The sequence below is a fragment of the Colletotrichum siamense genome (genome assembly GCF_013390195.1).
Source record: "Colletotrichum siamense strain Cg363 chromosome Unknown KSG_Cg363_contig08, whole genome shotgun sequence".
Taxonomy (NCBI): Eukaryota; Fungi; Ascomycota; class Sordariomycetes; order Glomerellales; family Glomerellaceae; genus Colletotrichum; species Colletotrichum siamense.
Window position 1 is genome coordinate 1,304,115 of NW_023501021.1, and position 16,869 is coordinate 1,320,983.

General features: G+C 58.0%; 5 protein-coding genes across 5 annotated transcripts; 3 read left to right on the forward strand and 2 right to left on the reverse strand.

The window, feature by feature from the left end:
* Nucleotides 1–708: 708 nt before the first annotated feature.
* Nucleotides 709–1,547, forward strand: CGCS363_v011967 (Uncharacterized protein; the record flags this gene model as incomplete). Its single annotated transcript, XM_036643816.1, has 4 exons — nucleotides 709–819; nucleotides 1,064–1,115; nucleotides 1,173–1,348; nucleotides 1,503–1,547. 4 exons carry the CDS (start codon nucleotides 709–711, stop codon nucleotides 1,545–1,547), a joined length of 384 nt encoding a protein of 127 aa, XP_036490755.1.
* Nucleotides 1,548–1,968: 421 nt separating this feature from the next.
* Nucleotides 1,969–3,492, reverse strand: SER2 (Phosphoserine phosphatase; the record flags this gene model as incomplete). The annotated part of the gene is made up of 1 exon (XM_036643817.1): nucleotides 1,969–3,492. The coding sequence occupies one exon, from the start codon at nucleotides 3,490–3,492 to the stop codon at nucleotides 1,969–1,971; it is 1,524 nt and encodes a 507-aa protein (XP_036490754.1).
* Nucleotides 3,493–6,719: 3,227 nt separating this feature from the next.
* Nucleotides 6,720–7,769, forward strand: sA (Phosphoadenosine phosphosulfate reductase; the record flags this gene model as incomplete). Its single annotated transcript, XM_036643818.1, has 1 exon — nucleotides 6,720–7,769. The coding sequence occupies one exon, from the start codon at nucleotides 6,720–6,722 to the stop codon at nucleotides 7,767–7,769; it is 1,050 nt and encodes a 349-aa protein (XP_036490753.1).
* A 2,273-nt stretch (nucleotides 7,770–10,042) lies between these two features.
* tyw3 (tRNA wybutosine-synthesizing protein 3) lies at nucleotides 10,043–11,210 on the forward strand (the record flags this gene model as incomplete). The annotated part of the gene is made up of 2 exons (XM_036643819.1): nucleotides 10,043–10,582; nucleotides 10,674–11,210. The coding sequence occupies 2 exons, from the start codon at nucleotides 10,043–10,045 to the stop codon at nucleotides 11,208–11,210; spliced, it is 1,077 nt and encodes a 358-aa protein (XP_036490184.1).
* A 260-nt stretch (nucleotides 11,211–11,470) lies between these two features.
* Nucleotides 11,471–12,223, reverse strand: CGCS363_v011971 (MICOS complex subunit mic19; the record flags this gene model as incomplete). Its single annotated transcript, XM_036643820.1, has 3 exons — nucleotides 11,471–11,851; nucleotides 12,029–12,086; nucleotides 12,168–12,223. The coding sequence occupies 3 exons, from the start codon at nucleotides 12,221–12,223 to the stop codon at nucleotides 11,471–11,473; spliced, it is 495 nt and encodes a 164-aa protein (XP_036490185.1).
* Between the last annotated feature and the right edge of the window lie 4,646 nt (nucleotides 12,224–16,869).

Here is a 16,869-nt window from a genome sequence, read left to right on the forward strand (position 1 = left end):
ATGACTTCGCCGAGCGATACGGGCTCCACACCGTTAAGAGCCGCAACGGCACAAAGCGTGTTTGCCAGGCCGAAGAGAAACTCGACTGCTCGACGTACGCCAGGTTGCAGTAGATATGGCCGATATGCCATCTTGTCGCTGGATCTCCATGATGGAAATCCCAGGCGGTCTATCGTGGAATTTATCAAGAATAATTCGAAATGCTGCAATAGGTTCTGAGGTCAGCATCCTGCTATGTACACGAATAAGTCCGGGATGGCCAATGATGTGCAGCTTTGCTGACCACAACCATCGGGACTACTCCTGCTGTTACTGCTGTGCATTGGCCACGTATTTGAGGCCGTCACTGGCACTATTTTGATATCACTGGGCAAGATCCCAAAATTCGAGTCGTGAATCTCGGGTATTCACCGGCCTCGACGCAGCACCGTTGATGATGGCAATCGAAGTCTTGCTTAGCAGGGTATCCTGCTTAAGCCATAGAGCCTCTTTAGTCGCATAGCATGCGCCAAAGCCATACAGAATGAGGTAATGCCCACCTCACCCACCATTGGCCAATCACCTCCCTCCCTTTACCCGGCCAATCGTTTCTCCCGAATTTCAACATTGGAATCCCGTCTCGAAGCTCCGAAATCATACGACAGCCGAACCTCACCTCTCACAACCACACCCAATCCCACCACCAAACGCCCGCGCAACACCGCAACAATGGCCTCCTTCGTCGCCCGCCGCACCTTCTCTACCTCCATCCGCCGCTTCGCCGACGACCACGCCAAGCAGCAGCTCACCCAGGAGTCCAAGCGCAACCCCGAGCTCTACGTGCGTGATATCTCCCACCCAGCCCCAAAAAGACCCAGTTTCTCCAAATCCCGAAATAAAGCCTTACATCACGATCTCTCCCTCTCCGCGACCACAACCACAACGCCGCCCGCCGAACACGCATAATTCATTATTTTGACCTTGAGATTGCGGAGACGGACATGACATGGCATTTCGGGTCGATTGGCGTGCGGGGGACGGAAAAACGACGTAAAATGGAAGCTAATCGAATTTTCTACAACAGATCCTCGGCGCTGTCATGGCTGCCGCGCTCGGCGGTGCTGGTCTCTACTTCGGTAACCTCAACCCAGCCATTTCGCAATTTTCCGCATCCCGCTGACGTTCGACCGTAGGCCGTACCCCCACCACCTCCACCTCCGAGAGCGCCGTGCTGAAGGCCGGTATGCCCTGGGAGACCGACTCCGAGGGCAAGTACAAGTACCACCCCGGCGGCAACCCCAACAACGAGCCCAAGGACGCTCCCAGCGCTGTCAACACCGTCATCATCCCCGACGTCACTCTCCCCAAGGTGCGTTTTTCCATGCCGGCGAGGACTTAATGAAACCCGTGAGGAGGATGATCATTCGTCGTGCGGAGGCAGGCTGCAAGATCGGCCCTGCGGATGACGAATACTTTGAAATTCGAATCAAGGACATTTCCAGGCTGACCTCTTTTTCCTACAGGAGTTGCACGACAAGTACAACAAGTGGGGCAAGGACGGCTACTAAAGAATTTAATGATACCGGCAGCGTAGACGAAGAAGACACGGGCATTCGCGCAAGCTGTGCAACGGACGGAAGGTGTGGTTTTCATGTGTAGATAGGGAGAATTCAGAATTTTTGCTACAATTTTCCTGTTTACCCTACACAATGGCTTTACGTTCACTCTCATCTACGGAGTTTCTCTCTCATCTAAACATGAGTCAAGCCTCAATGACTGTCCTGGAAATCTCCCGCCCTCACTCGAACATATTGGTATCAGATTTTCAACAGCATGCAATTAAGCCAGGTGGCATGTATTGATACTCCCATGGACAAGCCCCCCAGAGGTGACTCCAACTCCCCGAAACACCTCACATCACAGCCTACGCCCACGCCAAGTCCTTGACGACTCCCCAATTTTGCACCACACCCGCCCGGCCCGCTCTTTCTACGAAGCAAGCTGCTCAATCTCATCACCAGTGAACCCGAACAGATACAGCAGATCCAAAAGGCTTTCACTGTTCAGCCGCGTGTCGGCCTCCATCTGCACCATCGGCTTCGCGTTCCACGCCACGCCGAGCCCCGCCGCGCCCATCATCAGCAGGTCGTTCGCCCCGTCGCCAACCGCCACGACCTGCGACAGATCAATCCCCTCCTTGCCCGCAATCTCCACGAGGAGGTCGCGCTTGCGCTCCTTCCCGACAATCAGCCCCTTCACCTCGCCCGTCAGCGCCCCCGTCGCCTCGTCCACGACGACCTCGTTCGCGTGCGCGTGGTCGATGCCGAGCTCTCCCGCGAGCCAGGCCGTCAGCGGCAGAAATCCGCCCGAGAGGACCGCGGTCTTGACGCCGAGGCGCTTCAGCGCCTTGATCAGCGCGGGCACGCCGCGGGTGACGTCCAACACAGGGCGGAGGGTCTCGAAGAAGGAGGCGGGCACGCCCTTGAGGAGCTGCACGCGCTCGCGGAAGGCGGCGTCGAACTCGAGCTCGCCGAGCATGGCGCGGTGGGTGATGTCGGCGACCTTCTCGGCGATGCCGTCGGCGGGTGCGTGGGCGGCGAGCAGGTCGATGACCTCCTGGGTGATGAGGGTGGAGTCCATGTCGAAGACGACGAGGCGCGGGTGGCGGCGCCAGAGGGAGTCGGGCTGGAGGGCGACGTCGACGCCCCACTCGCGCTCGAAGCGGTAGATGAGCTCGTGGCGGCGCAGGTCGGTGAGGGAGAGGTAGCTGCGGCAGGGAGCCGGGTCGAGGGTGAGCTCTACGACGCGCGGGCTCGGCTGGGTGTCGAGGCAGCGGTGGGAGGAGGTGTAGTCGGAGCCGTCGTGGCCGGCGGGCAGCGGGAAGGTGGACATGAGGTGCAGGAAGGAGGAGACGCACATGGGCGAGATGTAGGAGCCGTAGAGGTGGTCGAGCTTCTCGGGCTCCGAGGCGGGCGGCTCGAGGGGGAAGGAGTCCGGGTTCTGGGTAGGCGCGAAGTTGGCCGGGATGGACTCCTTGGTGCTGCCGGCGTCGGAGGATGAGGCCGGAGCGGCGGCGGCGCCGGCGGGCGGGGCGGGTGCTGCGGCTGCTGCCGCTGCTACGCCGGCGCCGGTGGGAGAGGCATGCTTGCCGTTCGGTTTATAGAACAGGGTCGCAATGAGGCGGTCGGAGCGCGGCTTGCCGGCGGTGGGGGCGCAGTTGGGGTGGGAGTAGGTGTGGTTCAGGCCGCTGTCGACGATGGTCGGGGGGTTCTCCTCGGAGGGGACGCCATTGAAGGCGACGAAGTTCTTGCCGGGAGAGTGGCTGTGCCTGGGCGGCGAGGCGAGGGAGGTGTTGCTCAGGTCCTCGACGACGGTGTCGATGCCGAAGCGGCTCTCCGGGTGCTGGGGCGGCCGGTACTGCTGGTGCTCGCGCAGGAAGGAGCTGCTCCTCATGGACGAGGTGAGCTGCGGTCGGGGTGAGGTTATGGACTTGGCGGGGCTTGCGTCGGCCATGGCGGAGACGATTTTGTCCTTTTTTTCTTTTTTTTTTTCCCGTCGTCTTATAAAAAATTCACCACACGCCGGAACTAAGGCGGGGGTGGTGATGGAGGGGTTTGGGGAGGAGGCAGGAGGGAAAAAAAGGCGATGCAGCGGGCGACCAACCAAGCTGCGGCGATAAGAGCTGAGCAGCAACGGACGAGCTTGAGGTGAAGAGGGAGGAGGGAGGAAGAGGAGGGGAATTGGGACGGCGGCGCGGGGGAGAGAGAGAGAGAAAGAGGGAAGCTCGAAGGGGGAACTGAGCTGGGCTGAGCTGGGCGTTGCTCGTGAAAGAGGCAGAAAGCTAAAAAGAACTTCACAGCGAACCGTGTCGACTCATGTTTCGAAGGTAAAACAGAGACCACCGCGTGGTTGGACGACAGGACGGGACAGAGAGCAAACCAGCAGCAGTCAGCAGTCAGCAGCAAACCAGCAACAGCAGTAATTAACAGTGGCAGCAGCAGCAGCAGTAACAGTCACAGCCGCCGCGTGGGAGAGAGACCTAGAGAGGAGAAGGCTGGCAGACAAGGCACACACACACTGTGAGGATGAACTGTGTGTGTTCAGCCCCCGCCTCTCCGTCACTGGTCCGGAGCCGAAGCTGGGATCCGCCAACGCCGTGCGCCGTGGTCATCCCCGGCGTCTCATTGGCCGAGGCAGCGCTCGTGGATGATGTGCGTTGGCGCGACGGTGGACTCTGCGCATCACGTGGTGGCCCCGACGAAATTTTTGACACGGCCGGGAGAGGGCTAACGTCAGGTACGGATGGCACGGTGAGAGGCCGCATTACATCACCTCTGGCCAGGGCTGGTGGTGGTTCCGTCAATCTTTTCTCTCTGCGTCTGTCTTCTGTGGCTGTGGTGGGTGCGCAGGGACGGTGAGTGAGTGCGAGTTGTGAAAGTTGTCGGTGAGTGTCAGTCAAGGTGAGGCAACTTCTTTTTTTGCAACGGTCGACGGAGGTAAGGTCCCGGTGACAACAGTCCGCTGTCAGCCTGGGATCAGCGCTGCGGTGCATCTCGGTGCCCTCCGTTGCTCTAGCCTCGTCCGAATATGCCGGCGCCAGTCGTCATTCGTCCACATCCTTCAGTCGCCAGGGGATGGACGATTGCTGTTGACAGCCCTATCGCCTGCTTTATCGCCCCCCTAACAAGGACGTACGGAACCACGTACGGAACCTAGCCGGGCGTCACCGTCATTTGGGCTCGGGCCAGCTTACATCAGACACTCTCGCCCGTGGTCTGTGGTCTTGTTTAGTCAGACGCTACCGACTTGTAAGTTGTTTGTCATCCCGTCACCGCAGGAGCCGATGACTGATCATGGCTGAGCAGCGACAGGCGGACACCTCAACGGCCCAGGAGGCTTGCAGACAGCGGTCTCCGCTGATAGCGAACGGAGTCAAGCGGGAATAAGACGCACGATCGAGGAGTACAGCCATCCGTTGTAGATGACCGATTACGATGTGTCCTGGGCTGCTGATGGGGGGTGTTTGTTCTCCTCTTCGCCGCAGCCGCCATCGGCCTTTGACTCTTGGAAGTTTGATGTTGGTGATGGGGCTCTGCCAGATTGATGAGCTGGCAGTGGCGCCTGAGTGTCTGAGAGTTTGACTGGCGATGATGGATCAAGCCCAGGCCTGGAGGAAGTTGGCCAAGTGGCCTACGGGCTTTGCTCTCATTCTCACGATGGAGATGGTTCAGCTCCTCCAAGAAGGCCACGACAACTCGTTCCCAAGCGGGAGCTTAAATCATCCGAGTAAACCCCCTGAAGGAGGAGTCTTCTTCCTCGCCGCCATAACCGCCCATCCAGCTAGCCATCTCCTCTTATTAAAGGCCATGGCCTCAAGCGGTGAGCATCCTCGGACGAAGTCGGCACCGCGAAGGAAGCCCTCGGAGCGGTGATAAAACGAAACGAATCTCACGTCGAAACCCGACTGTGGATATGCCAGGAATTTTTCAGCGGGCGGATTCAGGTTGCCATGGATAATGGCCCTTGGGCATCGGGCGTTGGCGTTGGCGGGTGGGATGCAATGTGATGGATGGACCATGACCATGGGGGATGTCTGTTGGCATTGGATTGCGTGCGCGCGCCCAAAGTCCGGCGCGGGATGGATGAATGGGCCTCAGACGCCGGATCACCATGTCACAGTCCCACCGACGGCCGGCCGACTGCCGTGCCGCCCCGAGACTAGAAACAATGGAAACGAAGCCTCAAGCCACCGACTGCCGTAACACCCACTAGTGGCCAAGCCGACTAGTGGCCCGCGCGGAATCACGTCTTCTCGCATCATCATGGCGAATCCGCACCGGTGTCTCTCGTGGAACGAAGGCCCCCGTTTCGTTTTTGGTCGCTGAACCTCCAGGCAGTCCCAGATCATCGTCGAATTTCGGGGCTTCTTTTCACAGATACAAGCAGACCCGGACACGGCCCCAATGTTATACTCACCCAGATTGCGGCTTCCGGCTGCCGGGAACCGGGCCAGAGGCAAATCCTTTGCAAAGTAAATCTACTCCGGCTCCCGGGGCGATGGCGCAATTGCGGGATGTCCACGGTACGGAGGATCCCCTGCCACGCGCGGCCAATCACGTCTCGCCGCCCTCATCACGAAAGGTTTAGCGTCGATGTCGTGATTGCTCCCAGACCACGCCTCGTCGTAGGAGAGTTGCAAAATATTCCTCAAGCGCCTGGCTCTCAATGCAAGCTTCCACTTGCCAGCTATTGCGCAATACCTGGGCAGGCTCCAGCGTGCGGGTGCCCATCTGCACTCCTCTATCGGCCTTTGGTTCGTTCGATCGTGCTAGAAGGGCGTACTTGGTGAAAAATCAAATTAGTAATGTTGCTTGATGATGCCCTGTGCCCGGAAAATGATACTCCTCCCGCCCCCTTCCCGCCGTGTAAGTGTCCCTCCTGGTCCTCCGAGCCCGTTCCTCATAAAACAGTCTCTCGCCTTCCTTCTTTCTCTCTGATCCAAATCTGATCTCACTTCACCCCAGACTAGCATCTTGCGTCATTTGCTTTTCGGTTCATCTCTTTCATCTCTTTCGACAAGAGCCGTCCTCAGCGAATATACCCCGGGTTTTCAACAACACACCCTCCTCACACAGCAACACTCACCATATAACCCTGGGCTCTCATCACCTCAGCAGCAGGAACCCCTCCTCCTCACCCAACCCTTCTGCCCTCTTTCACATCCCAACAGCACCTTCAACATGTCGTCGTCCGCTGTTGAAGCTGCCACCGCGACGTCCTCCGTGGCGTCGTCCCCCAGACTGAACGCCGTCGAGGCCGCCAAGCTGGACCAGCAGGAGGTCGAGTCCGGGTACGGCTCCGCCACCGACGCCTCGTCGACGTCGTCCTCCATCGCGGCCCTGCCGCTCATCTCCCTCACCCAGCCCCACCTCAAGCACCTCAACGACCAGCTCGAGGACATGCACCCCATCGACATCCTGCGCTTCTGCCGCGTCATGTTCCCCAACCTCTTCCAGTCCACCGCCTTCGGCCTCACCGGCCTCGTCACCCTCGACATGCTCTCCAAGATCCAGAAGGAGAACCCCGCCGCCGCCAACGTCGACCTCATCTTCCTCGACACCCTCTACCACTTCTCCGAGACCCACGCCCTCGTCGACCGCATCCAGCAGCGCTACCCCAACGTCAAGCTGCACGTCTTCAAGCCCTTCGGCGTCGACACCACCGCCCAGTTCGAGGCCATGTACGGCGCCCGCCTCTACGAGACCGAGGCCGAGATGTACGACTGGATCGCAAAGGTCGAGCCCCTGCAGCGCGCGTACCAGGAGCTCGGCGTCGCCGCCGTGCTGACGGGCCGCCGCCGCTCCCAGGGCGGCGCGCGCGACAAGATCCCCATCATCGAGGTCGACGACGAGCGCGGCGTCGTCAAGATCAACCCGCTCGTCAAGTGGTCCTTCAAGCAGGTCCAGGACTACATCAAGACGCACAACGTGCCGTACAACGACCTGCTCGACCGCGGGTACAAGTCCGTCGGCGACTGGCACTCGACGGTGCCCGTCAAGGAGGGCGAGGACGAGCGCGCCGGCCGCTGGAAGGGCCAGCAGAAGACCGAGTGCGGCATCCACAACAAGAAGTCGCGCTACGCGCAGTACCTCGAGGAGATGGAGCGCAAGGCCGTCGAGGCCAAGAAGGCGGCGCCGTCGTCGTCGGCCGAGGCTGAGAAGGCCGGCCAAGCTGCCGTCGCGCCTGTTGTCAAGGCGGAGAAGGAGGAGCAGGCCGTCGCGTCGCTGTGAGCGTCATGTCTTTTGACGTGAGCGATTTTCTTTAACTTATAATGACTTGTACATATGATGGCATGACGGCGTTGAGATTTCGGGAGCATAACTAAAAAGGGAAACGGCACGGGACAGCATGCGGGCGTTCCGGATGATGGGTTTTCACAGTCATAGAAACCATGATTGTATCTCGCGCGTCTCGCGGATACCACCCCAGATCCTATCAGATTAGATGGGAAAATATGAAATAAGATGAAGAATTCATGAAGACGTCTTGTTGTCTGCTCTGAATGTGAGAGTGAAGTGTGAGGTGTGCGGGTGTGATGTGCGGCTCCTCCATCTTGCGTCCCGCTGAGACCCCGCATCCGGGACAAAAGTGGGCACGGGTGACTTCGGCTCATAGGATGCTAACAGCCTTGCTCGTAAGACACACCAAATTATGTTAGGCGACTAACGTCCCTTGCCAAAAAGCTTATTTCGGCATCCACGCAAAGCTGCTCGTGACCTCTTTCCCAATCTTGCAGTGTCATTGGATTCGAGTGCAGAAGGATTCAGAAGGATCTATCGTTGCACAAGATATTTACCCATCCTCCGAAGACCTTGGAACGAGGTGGTTTGCAGATTGAACCGGTATCGAATGCGCATTACGGATCATTGGTAGTATGATCTCTGAAGCATTTGGTCCCAAACGGACCAACGCAGCTGCACATGTTAATTAGTTTACAACGATATGTTACTCAATCTCAAGGTTTCTGGAGACGTGTTTATTAGCGCAATACTGTCTGTGGCGGCTTGTCAGTCACGCTTCAGTAGCCACGCGAAAGTCTGTCCGTGAGGGGGCTGTTTGAAAAATCACAGCAATGCAAAGCTGAAGCCTGGAATCAGCCGGCTACTTGGGCAGGATATAATACCAGTAGCTACTTTGGGGTCTTCGCATCTAATGGAATTATCTTGAAGGCAGACATGACTAACACGAGGGCGACGATAACAACGAATACCAGAAAGAGCTGCTGTTGCGATCTCGGCGATGGCTGCTGGAGGTAATCAGACGAGTGATTGGTATCGAAGGTCTTCCTTCTCTGATATGTTTGAGATCCACTCGGTCTGGGCATTGAGGATAGCTAAGCCTCCTATTAGTTGAGCAATAAAGTCACCCAGCGAACTTCCTGGGCTGGCAAGCTCTTATCTCTGATGTTCGGGTTGATACTATACTAGTCGTCACATAACACACCGCAACTCGGTATGTCATAGCTGTCATATCAAAATAATACCTCTCTGCCGGTGTTGCTACCACCGGGTACGGCCAAGCTCTCATGCAAGGGTCCATAATGACTTAATAGCCGTGTGTTCCCGGCGATCCGCGGGCCTTGAATCCGCCCAGAGTAAGATGAAAGTCTCTGAACTTGTACTTATGATGCCAATGTAAGTGCTGCATGATTCGTTGTGGGAGCGCTGTTGATGTATTGATGTTTGAGTAATAGTGTTGTCCTGAAATACGTTTTGATCGAATTGTGCTCGAAAATTCACAATACCTCACAAAGTTGCCGTAGAGTGAGAAGGAAGTTCTTTTCGACCGTATCTTGCATCAAACTAGGCGACCAGACTCAAAAATTATTCGCTCGACATCGTGGACTGCCATCCGCTACCGTTCCTGCTCCAAGCTTGTGTAAGCTCGCGGTCAACCTCGGATGGTCCAAGTCGCGTTCTCATTCCAGTTCAAAAGCAAACGTATAGCACATTAACAAATCAATCTATATAAATTGAAAGTAAATGCTCATACTAACGATTCCCGGCTGCTCGGTGCCTCAAAACCAATCAAACACGTCTTCATATCCAAAGAACCAGGTCACGCCCCCGGGAGGGTGAGACCTTATATTAAAGCCGCAATACACGCACCACGAGATAGCCTAATTTCTCCAAGATATCGTCTGCTCTATCGGTTCCCGGGATGTAACATCGGAGGGTAGGACAGCGCGTTGAAAAGAGGCTTGGTACCGGCTCGCAAGCCGACAGGACACCGTGTTTCACCCATAAATCCACACGGTGCATGTACCTTCCGCAAACCACCACACACAATTTTCGCCAGTCACTCCAAGAACCTCACTTACACGGCCGGAAACAAGGTACGACGCCCAACAACAACCCAGCATCCGGCGATTTGACAGGAACAAGTCTCCCGTCCACCCAGATTAGACTGTCCGGGTGCTGTCCCCGTGACCGCTGCACCCCGCATAGACAAACACACACACACATACAGTCACAACCACTCACTCCCACGGCAGACACGAATAATGGCACCACAGCAGCGAGCCCAACTGCCCTCCCCGCCCGCGGCCTTCAAGGCGCGCAAGCACAAGATCCTGCAGCAGCTGAGCGTGCCCGACGCGGAGTACACCGACGCCTCGCCCAAGGGGTCCGTGGACGTGGGCATCCGCGAGCTGATTGGCGAGCTCAACGCCCTGGACGGCTTCGTTACGACGAGCAGCTGCGCGGGGCGGGTGAGTGTCTTCCTCGAAGGGAAGAGGAGAGAGGCTTTGTCTGCACAGGAGAGTGGTGATGCCAAGACCGGCCCGACGGAGGGTGAGGGTGAAGACCCTGCTGGTACTGCGCTGGCGACGATAGCTGGGCCCGGCGGGAAGGGCGGCGGTGGCACATGGTTGTATGTGTCGCACGATCCTGTCCCTGGGCCGCATGATGAGGACGACAGGCTGCTGAAGCTGCTTGGTCTCGTGGATGAAGCCGAGGGGGGGAAGGCTGGAGCCGGAGAGGCGGGAAGCGCTCAGTCTGGGCGGAGGAGACGGCGGCTTATACACTTCAAGTTTGAGCCTATGGTATGTTTGACACCATTCACTCGCATACACACTCATACAGCTCCCAACGCTTCAATACTACCTTCTTGCAGCTTGACTAACTCTTCCTCAGATCCTCCACGTCCTCACAGCATCCCCATCCCACGCCCAGCTCCTCCTCAAATGCGCCCTCGCAGCCGGCTTCCGCGAAAGCGGCGCCCTGAACCTGCTGCCCAACGCACCATCCACCGACGACCAGCAGCCGTCTGTCACCCCCATCGTGGGCGTCCGGACAATGGGTCTCGGCCTCGAGTCCCTCGTCGGCTACGTCGACGACTCCAACGACACCCGCCACTGCACCGTCTCGACGGACTACCTGCGCACCCTCGTGGACATCGCCAACGAGCGCTTCGTCGAGAACGCGGCGCGGATCGCCAGGTTCCGCGCCGCGCTGCAGGACGCCGTGGCGGGACCGCCCGCGAGGCTGGGCGAGGGCGGCGCCGAGTGGGAGGATGCCGCTGTCAGAAGGGAGCGTAAGAGAGCGGAGGGGTTGAGACGGAAGGAGGAGAAGATGCTCGCTGCTAGGGAGAAGGAGACGCAGCAGGCTTCTGAGAGTGTGGTAGAGGAGGATGTTGTAGATCTGCCGGAATACCAACTTCATGGGCTGTGATGATGTGACCACGAATTCATTTCGCCATCTATACACTCTCTCTTTTTTATCTTTGCCGTCGCACAATGTGTTGTACATCTCACCATCTGCCTGCCTCCTCCCATCTACTAGCGTCTTCCTTCCCCGATCCATCACAGAAAAAAAATGAAAACGCAAGATATAAAGATGGATTATCAGGGATAGGACAGACCACCCACCACCACCACCAACACCGTCACCATTCACTCCCTCACAGCATAGGAAACCGCCTCTCCTTTTCTTTACGAGATGACCTTCTCAACCCAGCCCTTCTCCAACCTCTTCACCTCCTCCTTGAACGCCTCCACCTCCTTCCAGCAGTCGAGCGGCCGGCGGTCGTTCTCGCGCAGGCACCGCACCACCTCGCCGCGCGCCTTCTCCACGCCCTCGGGCAGCGCGCGCACCTGCTTGCGCTCCGCCAGCTTCGCGCGCAGCGCCTCGACCTCCTGCTTCACGCTGTCGTGGCTGCGCTGGCCCTCGGGCGCCGCGGCGGTCTCTTCCGAGGCGATCTTGTCGTGCGCGAGGCGGAGCGCCTCGGACTCCTTGGCCTGCAGGCGCTTCAGCTCCTCGGCGACGCGGCGCTGGATCTGGAGCTCCGTGAGCTGGGCGCGGGAGGCGTCGGTCTGTGGATTGGGTGGTCAGGTTAGCCGTGGGAGTTTTATGAGGGGAGGTGTGTTTGGAGGGGCGTTTTTGAAATCGCGCAGGGAAGGGTGCCGGGGCGGGGGATGGAGGAACGGAGCTCGGAGGGATGTTCGATATCCTAGCTGGTGGCGGATGGAGAGTAGGAGAATTCAATTTACCTCTGGGCTGGACTGCAGCTGCTCGACGAGGTCGTGCGAGATGCCCGAGGGCGCTGGGCTGCGGGCGCGGGTTAGCTGGGTTTGTTTCCTTGCACCGACGGGCAGATCGGTTCGGGCAATGGATTGGGAGGGCACTTACGCCTTCCACAGGTGTGGCGGCGTGTTGGAGGACGGCTTGGACTCGCTGGCACCCATGATTGCGGCCTCAATGGCTTGGGGGAGGTGACTTTGATATTGTTTGGCGGGCCGTGATGGTATGGAATTTTCCGGAGCCGTGAGCAGAGCGCCCAGGCCAGGTCCCGTCGTCGAGCTGGCACAGCTCCTATGGGCCGGCGGTTGTTTGGCGCACGTGACGGGATGCAGTGGTGGGAGGCTTAGTCATCATATCTTATGTCATCAGAGGTCACAGGGCTTAGTCATGCTCTTGGGGGCGACAGCTGGCAGAGCACGTCAACGGCCAGCTGGCCAGGATCTGCCCTCCACAGCTTCTGAACAACCTTCTGGAAGCCTTTTTCTGATAGCGAGCACTAATAATTCTCAGACTGGCTGCCCGCTCTGAAGGGTCCCACGTCCGTCGGTGACCCCCGCGCACTCCCACCACCCGCCTCTTATTCAACGCACTTCATCACCCTCATCTTGTTTCAAGGATCGCGGACGACTTGAGAATGGGCGGAGATATGGGAGGGTCTCCAACATCGCAAGGTCTACGCGGTCAGCCTCGGCTGTGCCAGATTTTGACAGGACGGTTATCTCGGTGAGATTTATTTTTCACGAAGAGAACCTGGGAAGGATTGCACTTGCACCAGGCGAGAGGTTCGCACCGAGATCCCTCCGTCGGGCCTCTCCAAGCGAACTGTCTCAATAAACACTCAGTCCTCCCCGAAGGAAGGCCAAGCATCAGCATGGGATGTTGCCAAGAAGACGACAATATCGAAAAACAAGATGGCGGCTCAGCAAGGTCTTAAACCCAGCCAGTCGCAAGACACCCAAGAGGCGGCAGAGAAATGAACAGACCCCCAATGCTTAAACAGAGGACTCGGCGGGAAATCTCACGAAGAGGCCGCATATCTCGGCTTCATCTGCACGTGTTTGGCAGGCACGACAGCCCGCTGGACCTGGACGGCGAGATAGATGGTGCTAATGCATGCCATGCCACGCCCGCCTACGCTCACCTGAAGCGGACGGGGCACCAGCAATATCATTGAAACGGCTGGCCACCGAACAAGCAAATGACTTCATGGATCGCGCACGCTGCAGCACGCCCACCTTTTTGCCCGCCCAGGCTGACCCCGGCCAGGACCCAGGGCGGCTCGCTTCTGGCCCTCTCTGTCTTTCTCGGTCCCAGGCGTTGTGGTTGCTGCGGCCACTATGGACGACCCAGCCAGGCGGTTTGCGAACTTGCAAAGGGAAGAAGGGCCCCACGATGGCCCGCGATGGGAAGGGCAGAAAAGGCTCTTTTCGGAACTCGTCTCCGAAAACTGCGGGCAGGGAGGGCCGGGTTGGGCTCATTTGTTTGCGACGGCGCTTGACGAGGGACTCCCCCGCTGGGAAGAAGCACAGGGCCCCTCGTCGGGGGGCACGGCTACACCGTCACATCCCGCAATTTGTCTGCGGCCGAGGCCAGCAGCACTCTTGCTCAAAGAAGGCTGTTCTGTCCGCTGCGTGAACTCCAAGTCAGTTCGCGGGCAGGTGGTGACGATATGAAGGAACGGCCATCAGCCGCGGTGGTAGGGAACAACCCTTGTCGGCAGACCGCTCCGCCCTTGGTGATGGTGGGGGCCGGATCTCTCCCTTCTCTGGGTTTTTGCGAACCGTCTCCCTTTTCAGATGCGGGTTGCTCAATTTTGGCGTTATCTTCAGTAGTGCGACCGTTCGGAGTGTTGCGAGGACAGGGGGTTGATCTGATGTCGATGGGGTTGTTGGTGTTCTAACCCAGACAACAGCTTTGACTTTTGACAGATCAGACAGGCCACACGGACGTCTGCGAACTGCAAGAGTGGCAGGTGCTGCACTTGCAAAAAGTTACCCATTAGTTGCGAGTTTAAAATTCGCCCAGGGGCAGCGGGCGGCTGGCGACACCAACAGGATGATCTGTAGATTGTTCGATTCTGATCCCTCGGCGGCAGGGAAGGCGCGTCAGCGTTAGTGATGGTGATGGGAATTGCCCAGATGCGGTATATGAAAGACGCCGAGTGAACAGAGATGAGGTGAGTGGGCGGCATTGACCGACGGGATGTCGTCAGATGGCGTCAAATGAATGCCACGGCTCAATCGGCCGAGAAGCACGGCACAGCATTATGGCTGAGACGGGTCCGTTGATTGAATTGTGAGGGGCTGCTTCACATGCTGCGGGAGTCTGACGGACGACTGGTTCTCCCAACTGTCAAAGAATTTTCGTCATCCCCCCTCCTCCAAAGGTTACCGTATCCGTCGGAGCTGTCACTTGAGTCCATCTTAATGACACCTTGGAACCGAACGTCAGTTGCCGTGTTTTCCAGCTTGCTGTTCCGCGGAAGGGAAGGATTGAGCAAAAGATGGGTACACGCCGATATCTGCGCATCTTTTGGCGCCCCGTAAGGAATGTGGTGCACGACGTCCGTGTCACCGGTTCCCACATGCACCACCGGAATTCGGGAGCCCTTCTTCTTCCAGACGGGAAACAGGACGCACTACGCAGGATCGAGCGTAGTGTCGTCTCGTGTATGCGTTGCAGCCGGAGTGCGACTGGGTACGGATATCTTGGTCGGATCTTGGGGCACGCAACGTTGGGCCTCGTGGCGCCCGGCGCAACGGTTTCCTTCTGTCTCTGGACGGGCAGCGTGTCCCAGACAAGGGACCCGAGGGGGCGGACGAGCGATGGAAACAATCGACAGACCCTACCCCGAGATCTTTCCCTTTTCCCCCCAAAAGGGGACTCGGACGAGAAACGGATGGACTGAAAAGCTAACTAGTCTGTGGTGTCTCTCGCTTCGGAATAATCGCCTGTGGTGGTCATGGGCCAACAAGCGTGCAGGTTCTCGACAATAGGGTTTCGAATGACTGCACGGGGTGAACAAACGCAACGGTCTGGACGGGTGCCTCCCAGCCAGTTGTTGGCATGCCGCTCCAGTCATTGGGCGTGCTCCAGGGCGGCTGGGCAGTGGATGAGAGGCCCAGAGAGGCCCAGAAAATCGACCGAGAAAAAGACCAGCAAGTCCTCGGTGACCCCTTGAGGTTGTGCATGTTGGTCATCATTTCCATGCCATGTGCAGAAAGAAGCATGTCGGGTTCAGGTTCAGGATCACCCATCCCCACCGAACGAACAGAGGTGCGAGCAAAGGATTGGCTGCTCGTCTTGGCTTTCTTGGTGTTCTCGGGTTGGCACCTGGCCATTGGCTCTGCGCGACCGAAGCGACCGCTCCCCCGTCCCTGTTCATCCGGTCTTTTCCCCTGTCATTTGCTGGCAGGCCGCAGTCACCCTGGGTGAACCCGCCAGACAGCGCTGTCAGTTGTCAAGCCCTTTCGCCTTTGGCTCGCCCGTGGTCCAGTCAGCGTTCAGCACACGGTGAGCTGACGCAGGGGACGGAGTCAGGAACGGCGCAGTTCTGACCAGTCGAAGGCCCCAGGGGCCGAGACGATGGCGAGCAGCCCGGTAAACACTGGACCATTCAGACTGCGCGTTTGGCCAGGGAACGCGGCCTGTTGAAATCGGCCAGCAGCAAGCCACAGACGCAGTCCGCCAGAGCCAGTCAAACCGAGAAATGCAAACCAGTCAGCTGTTTCGTGTTCCTGATTTTCGCCAAGCACGCGGTGGTTCTCGTGCATCCTGCAGTGCTTGCTCAGGATGCCAATTCATCTTTGGTTTCCTTCTCAGTTGTGGACGACTGCTGACGGGAAGGGGTCCTGTCTCTGATCATCCGATTGAGCCGTGCCGGTGCGAGACCATTCGTCACGGAGGATTCAACGGCGCAGAATAGAGACATCCGATCCCTTCTTCATTCCAGCCAGTCGTCCGATTTGGCAAACAGTCAGCACTCAGACATCCAGTTACAGTTTGTCCTACTTTGCAAGATGCGACGACGACACAGCAGCCTTCGCTTCCCGGAAGAACAATTAAGGTGTAGAGAGGCGAGGGAAGCGAATGAAAATCATGGTAATCAGCAAACCCAAGCAGCCAGGGGAGACCCCTCCACAGCCTCAGCGAACGGTGACATTGGATCTTGGTGATTGGCAACAAGGGATCGCCGCTCGCTGTGTACCTGTCCATGGATTTTCATAGTGCAACCCATACACCTAATAATGAAGAGGTACAGGATGTACGTATCCCCTGTCAGTGCCATCCCTGCCTGTCCAGCCCTTCCCTGTTGGCAACCCCTCCTTTCCTCGCCCACTCGAGTCTTGGGCAAAGTGCTGGGCCTCCCACTTTAGCGGCTGCTCGTTGGACCGCGGACTTGCTTTGCTTGACCTGGCTCTGATTTTCTCTCTTCTTGCTTGCCTGCTCCATCTCATATCTCCGCCAGGGTCATCTGTTGGCACTGGCGTGAGCAGGAGCCGATGCGTGGGCCGATGAGCAAGGCGCAGTGATTCCATTCCAGCTCACTGAGGCGCGGGATTGGGTTAGACTGACGGCGAGATGGGCAGATGTTCTCGCGGCATCCCTGGGAGGAGCGTCCTTTTCGGGCTGTTGGCAGCCAGAAGGACATGCGCGTCTGAATATGTATGCTACAGGTGAACACGCCTCAGTGTCATTGGGGTTGTTCGTATCTGGAAGACTGCAAGTAGCACAGGAAGTACAAGCTAGAATAGCCGCGCCGAGGGCGAAAAGGGGTACATGGCTAGCGCGCCGCGTATGTACGGCAACG